Source organism: Globicephala melas, chromosome 20 (genome assembly GCF_963455315.2).
Source record: "Globicephala melas chromosome 20, mGloMel1.2, whole genome shotgun sequence".
Taxonomy (NCBI): Eukaryota; Metazoa; Chordata; class Mammalia; order Artiodactyla; family Delphinidae; genus Globicephala; species Globicephala melas.
The window spans coordinates 39451036-39457793 of record NC_083333.1 but is presented as its reverse complement, the minus strand read 5'-3'; the positions used below and the strand labels follow the sequence as shown (position 1 = coordinate 39457793).

At 43.0% G+C, this 6758-nt stretch overlaps 1 protein-coding gene across 1 annotated transcript in view; it reads left to right on the top strand.

Annotated features, from left to right (window-relative positions):
* Window positions 1-103: 103 nt before the first annotated feature.
* Window positions 104-6758, top strand: part of DHX8 (DEAH-box helicase 8) — a 29298-nt gene continuing 22643 nt past the window's right edge. Inside the window, exons 1-5 of the mRNA XM_030849023.2 lie at window positions 104-423; window positions 4785-4870; window positions 5372-5444; window positions 5858-5943; window positions 6629-6738. Of these exons, the coding sequence (XP_030704883.2) occupies window positions 276-423; window positions 4785-4870; window positions 5372-5444; window positions 5858-5943; window positions 6629-6738 (503 nt within the window). The 5' untranslated portion in view covers window positions 104-275. The remainder of the gene's footprint in view (window positions 424-4784; window positions 4871-5371; window positions 5445-5857; window positions 5944-6628; window positions 6739-6758) is intronic.

The following is a 6758-nucleotide window of genomic DNA, read 5'->3' as shown; positions in this document are numbered from 1 at the left end:
TCGTTGGCCTGTAGAAGGCGCCTCCCTGTGTGCAGAGTAATCCACTCAGCCGTCCCTTCCTTAAGCACTTCCTGTCTGATCTCTATGGTCCATCCGATAACGCCAAGAGAAGCTCCTGGAGATACCAATTTACCGTAAACAAAATCGAAGTGCGCTGACCCGGAAGAGGAAGCTGGAGCGGGGCGGGAGTAACTCGGAAGGCCGGCAGTGAGGGGGCTCGGCGGGTACAGTAGCTCCGAAGGCTGGCAGTGAGGGGCGCGGGGCAAATCGTAGCCATGGCGTTGGCCGTGGCTACGGCGGCAGCCGTACCCGGAACAGAGCTGGGCCCCGCGGAAGAACTAGCCAAACTCGAGTATCTGTCTTTAGTGTCGAAGGTTTGCACTGAGCTGGACAATCACTTGGGGATCAACGACAAGGATCTGGGTGAGTCCGCGGAGGTCTCTGCGCCATCTGGGTTTGGGCTTGAGGGAAGGGGAAGGAGAAAGGGGATTGATGGACCGAGTGTGTGGGTCCGTGTGAATCTATCTCTTTGTCAGAGACTTGGCCCAGGCAACCTGCGGCAGTGGCCTCCTCTTGAGAGCCCTCCGGGCCGAGCTGTTAGAAACCATTTCCCAGAGCTGTCGGTGAAACCTGGAGCGGCCATCGCTTTGGTTTTTTTTTTTCAGCCACAGACAATTAAACAGCGTTAACAACAACAGCGTAGAGCCACATAATGATGATGATGAAGATGTTCATGGCAGACACTTATTGGGTTCTCATTACATGCCAGATATTATGCTCAGCGTTTTACTTACATTATCTTATTTGGTTTTCATACCACTCTGTGAGATAGTATCTGTTTATAGTTTAAGAAAACAAGGCTCCAAGTAATTAAGTAACACCCCTCAAGATCACATATCAAATGTGAGCGAGCCTGGTCTGAATCCAGGTCTTTTGTAGTCTGTGGCTTTAACTGTGCTCTTAACCATTCCTGCTTATACTATCTCTCAAGCGCCAATGTCTAGTGTCTGTCAAACATTAGACGTCTTGGGACAAACTGTATACAGGGAGAACCCAAACTGAGAAAATGGAAAAGACTGGGGTCCTACAGCTTAAGGCCACAGGCAGGTGGAGTCCTTATGAAAGCAGAGGGATGGATGGGGTCGAGAGCATGAGTGGAGGGATTTTTTGACAGGTACAGGGATGCTTCATCCATTTTAAAAGGAAGGAGGACAGAATATGGTTGTAGATGCAGATGGATTTAGGGACTGGTGGTAGGGAGATGAGGGAGAGAGTTCCAATGTGACTGTTCTGTTTTCTAAATGAAGATGAAGTCATCAATTGGAGAGATGGAAGGGAAGGGACACATGCATGACAAAGAGGGGTCAGGGAAGTTAGATGTGTGATCTTGGGTAAGATGTAATTTCTGTGAAGCTGTGTTTCTCATCTGTGAAATAGGTATGATACTGTGTTCTTCACAGGGTTAGTATATAGCACCTGTATATTTTAGTTCACTTTTCTCTTGCCTCCCATCAAGATGTACCTATCCTGTATCATTTTTCCTCAGTCTTCTCTTAGATAATAATGAGGTGATATTCTCGTCAGTTTGCTATCTCTCTGGGTAATATGTTCCTTCATTCAGCAAATCTTTGTTGAGCTAGGGGCTTAGGAATACAGTAGAGAACAAGGTAGATTCCCTCGGTCAGTGCGCTTACATTGTTTCTCTCTCCCTCTCTTTTGAACTACAGTGTACTAATGCCTTAGCCTCTTTTAGAGGAAACAAAAAGTTATTGAGACCAAAACTGCCTCGCCCCCACCTTCGAGGGCCACTTGCAAGTCCAAGTTGTCAGGTGCAATAGATCTGAGGTTCCACCGACCCCCTCCTTGGGTTTGATTAATTTACTGGAGTGGCTCACAGAACTCAGAGAAACGTTTTACTAACTGGTTTATTATATTTATTTATTCATTTATGGCTGCGTTGGGTCTTTTGTTGCTGCTCCTGGGCTTTCTCTAGTTGTGGCGAGCAGGGGCTACTCTTGGTTGTGGTGCGTGGGCTTCTCACTGCGGTGGCTTCTCTTGTTGTAGAGCATGGGCTCTAGGCGTGCGGGCTTCAGTAGTTGTGGCACAAGGGCTCAGTAGTTGTGGCTCGCAGGCTTCAGAGTGCAGGCTCAGTAGTTGTGGCGCACGGGTTTAGTTGCTCCACAGTATGTGGGATCTTCCCGGGCCAGGGATCGAACCTGTGTCCCCTGCATTGGCAGGCAGATTCTTATCCACTGTACCACCAGGGAAGTCCCTAACTGGTTTGTTATAAAAAGATATAACTCAGGAACAGCTAAATAGAAGGTATGTGGCAAGGAGAGAGGAGCTTGCATGCTCTCTGAGTGCCCCACACTCCCCGAATCTCCATGTTGTTCACCATCCTGGAAGCTGTCCAAACCCTGTCCTTTTGGGTGTTTATAGAGGCCTCACTGTATAGGCACAGTTGATTAAATCATTGGCCATTGATGACTGAACTCAATCTCTAGCCCTTCTCCCCTCCCTAGAGATCAGGTTGGGGCTGAAAGTTCCAGCCCTCTAATCTCCTGATTGGTTTCCCTGGCAACTAGCCCTCATCCTAGTTACCTAGGGGCTTTCCTAAGGTTATCTCAGGAACATAAAAAAAAGAAAACTTACTCTCTGCACTTAGGAAATTCCAAGGGTTTTAGGAGCTCCATGCCAGGAATGGAGACCAAATATATATTTCTTCTTATAAATCACAGTATCACACTGTTAAACCCAGAATTACAAAAACAGTAACATTAAAAATACTAATATTGGAAAAGTGTGATAAACAATATTATTTTGATGAAACTAAATTGCCAGAGTTGGTTTTAATAACAAAAAGGTATATATTTACTTCTTTTGTGTTTTATTTGTTGACTTGATTCTTTTGATTTTGACCTTGATGTATTATCATTTAAATCAGTCTCATTGTTTTTCCTGTTTTCAACAATGAGCTTGTTTTTAATTACTGATCCAGTTTTTGGTACTTCAGTTAATTTAATGATGTCCTCATATAATTCTGAAAATTAAAAAACAAAATCCTCATTAATGACGGCTGCAGTACGAATATGCTGCTGGCTGCTTTAGGCTTGGCTCTTTTGAGCATTGTGTGACTAGCACCATGTGACTTAGTTCTCCCTCCACATTTCTCTAAAGAATTTGGGCTCTGAAATCAGATTTCTGGATTCCAGTCCTGGCTCCACCAATTATTATTGGGTAATTCACTGTCTCGAACCCTCAGCCTCCTCAGTTGTAAAACAGGGACAATAATGGTACCTACCTATGAGGGTCGTTGTGAGAACCATGGGGATAACCCATGTGAAACACTTAGCGTAGTGCCTGGCATGTAGTAGATGTTTGAAAAGTCTTAACCACTGATGTTGTTATTAACTTGTTACTTAAAAAAAGCTGATGGCATCTGGCTTTCACTTAATGTCATAAAAAAGGTAAAGGCAAATTTCAGCATGGAAATGGTATGGTGTTACTAGTTTATAAGTTAGCTATCCAGATCTTCCATGTTATTATTATTTTTTAAGGATTAACATCCAAATGAAGGGAATTTGCTGGCGGTCCAGTGGTTAGGACTCCATGCTTTCACTGCGGAGGATACGGGTTCAATCCCTGGTCGGGGAACTAAGATCCTGTAAGCGGAGTGGTGTGGCAAAAAAAAAAAAAAAAGAAAGAAATCCAAATGAAATCATTAAAATTTTCATGTGGAACTTACAGTGTGAGGCTTATTATCTCAGCCTATCATAATGCACTTTTCTCCTGAAAGTCTCGTAATTAATAAATAGTTCTAGGGCTTTCCTGGTGGTGCAGTCCCCGATGCAGGGGACACGAGTTCGTGCCCCGGTCCGGGAAGATCCCACATGCCGCGGAGCGGCTGGGCCTGTGGGCCACAGCCACTGGGCCTGCGTACCGCAAATAAAATAAATAAATAAATAGTTCTAATATTAGAAATTTCAAAACGAAACCGGTTTGTAGAGAAAAATCTGTGGGAGAGGGGCAAGTGAGTCTTTCACCGACTCTGATGTTGTACCATCCAGCAGCTGCCTGGCCCTCATATATAGATCAGGTGTGTCCTTTCAGAAACTGTAGAAAGCATCCTATTTGTGCGTGTGTCCATGTGTGCGTGCATGTACACATGCACATGGGCTCATGCTCTTGGACGTGGTTGCCTCTAGAATCTATATGGTGGAGTACATATCTAGCAGTTTCATGAAGAGAGTACAGTGATCTGGGACAAGGAGGTCTTCCTCCCTTAAATACACTCAAGGGCCTGATGAGCCATTTCTTGTTTTTACTTATGAAAATTAACTAGACTATACATGGCTAATCTTGGTAGTCTAAATTCTTTCTTTACCCTTACTGAATGGTGGTCGTCGGTTTTTATGACTGTTGGATAACCCAACTGGTTTTATTTATTTGTTTATTTATTTATATTTTGCCGTACACGGGCCTCCCACTGCTGTGGCCTCTCCCGCAACGGAGCACAGGCTCCGAGCACGCAGGCCCAGTGGCTGTGGCCCACAGGCCCAGCCGCTCCGCGGCACGCGGGATCCTCCTGGACCGGGGCACGAACCCGCGTCCCCTGCATCGGCAGGCGGACCTCCAACCACTGCGCCACCAGGGAAGCCCTGGTTTTATTTTATTTTTTTTATTTTATTTTATTTTTTTTCCTGGTTTTATTTTTAACATACTTGAAACTGATTTCTTGCTCAAGTCTCCATTCTTCTTCTTGTAATCCCTTTTCTCATTTGCAGCTGAATTTGTCATCAGTCTTGCTGAGAAAAATACCACCTTTGATACTTTTAAGTCTTCACTGGTCAAAAATGGTGCAGAATTCACGGTATGTGTATGTAGAGAACCCTGTTTTGTTTCAATGTCACTGTTGGATTTAAATTTTTATAGTACATGCCAATCAAGTAAGCCATTAAGTGTGATGTTTTCATGCCACTAAGCAGTGGTAATGTAACCGAATTACCTGTGACACCTTTCTAGGAAAATGGGGCAGGATTTCCATTATTAAGTCCTTATGGGTGTTTACATTCTTGTTCTGTGAATCAGGAAGTGAAAAGCAAGAATCTAGGTTTGAGAGGTAGTTCTAAACCATGGGAAATAAAATGGTTGATGGGAACTAAATTACTTCCCCCCAAAGAGTCCTAAATATTAGCTTTCTCTGAGGCTATGTTACTAGGTTCGTGCCATATTAGGTTGACACTGTATGCTTCATTTGTCCCAGTTAGCTAAATTCAGGTGCATAACCACCCTTTTCTAAAGGACACCCCTTTTCTTAGTGTTTTTAAGCACTGATCCAGGAGCTGACAATTTTTGTTGTTTCTTTTCAAAGGATTCTCTTATTAGTAACTTGCTGCGTCTCATACAAACCATGCGGCCTCCAGCGAAGCCTTCCACAAGCAAAGGTGAGCAGAGCTCCTAGCCAAGCTTCATCTCCAGAATAGTTTAGATTGTAAGCGTCCTGTAAATTGCATTTATTTCCCTTGCAGCAGCTGCTGAGCAAGTAAATGTTCTAGTAAAATTTTCAAGTGATTTAAGACAAAATTAAAATGATAAGACATAACCAATCAAATGAATGCTGAATCATACTCCCCACTGCCACGCCAGGATAGTTTGTTAAGGGTTTTGTAATCAGTGTTTTTTTTTTTTTTTTGGAAAATTGAATTACGTTTATAGTAATGTATGTGAGTAATATGTAGAAAAATGTTCTGTTTTTAGTTTGATGCAAATCTAATGTTGAAGTTCTTTTGTTAACCACTAAGAGTATTAAATATATCTTTTTTTTTTTTAACCCCTTCATGCGCTTTAATGAAACAAGATCCAGTTGTTAAACCCAAAACTGAAAAAGAAAAGCTGAAGGAACTCTTTCCAGTCCTTTGCCAACCAGACAACCCTTCAGTTCGGGTACTGTTATCATGAGAGCATGAGGATGGGGTGTCTGCTGTAACTGCATTTTCCCCCTTCCTCACCCCTTTTCTTTGTCTCATTAGTTATTAATTTTAAGTTTGTCTACACTGTAACATATTTTTCAAAGTGAAAGTGGTCACTCCCTGAGCACATACTGTTGTATAGAATAGTGTTAAAGGGTTCAGAGAACCATATTTTAGGGAAATGAGATTGGGAATTATGGAAAGCAGTGACTGGGGATCTGGAACAAGTATGAAACAACTTAAGGTTCTGGAACAGATGCCTGATGTGTGAAATTAGATTTTGACATCTAATTTTAGATGTCATTTAATTTTTCTGACATTTAATTTTTCTAATTTTAGAAAAAAATTTGACATCTATTTTCTGTTTATAGTCATCATTTTCATGCTTTCACGGGAGGGGTGATATCTAATTGCCTTCCATAGGCTTGTATTAAGGACAAGGGGGATTTGCCAAGTGTAGAAATGATTTCCAGGAACCTTTGCTCATACCTTCTTCCTCTCTCTCAAATTGTGTTGGAAATCTCTGTCCTCTCTGCTTCTTTACATAAGTGTTCAGAAATGTAGGGGGTGTTAGATTTGTAGATGTACCTGAAGTACAGATTCTTGAGTGACTTTTCTTGTCCCCTCTTCTCCTAACTTGGCTGCCTCTGCCCTTGTAGACCATGCTGGATGAGGATGATGTGAAAGTCGCTGTGGATGTCCTGAAAGAACTGGAGGCCTTGATGCCCAGCGCAGCAGGCCAGGAGAAGCACAGAGATGCTGAGCACCGGTTTGTCCCTAGCGTCCTGT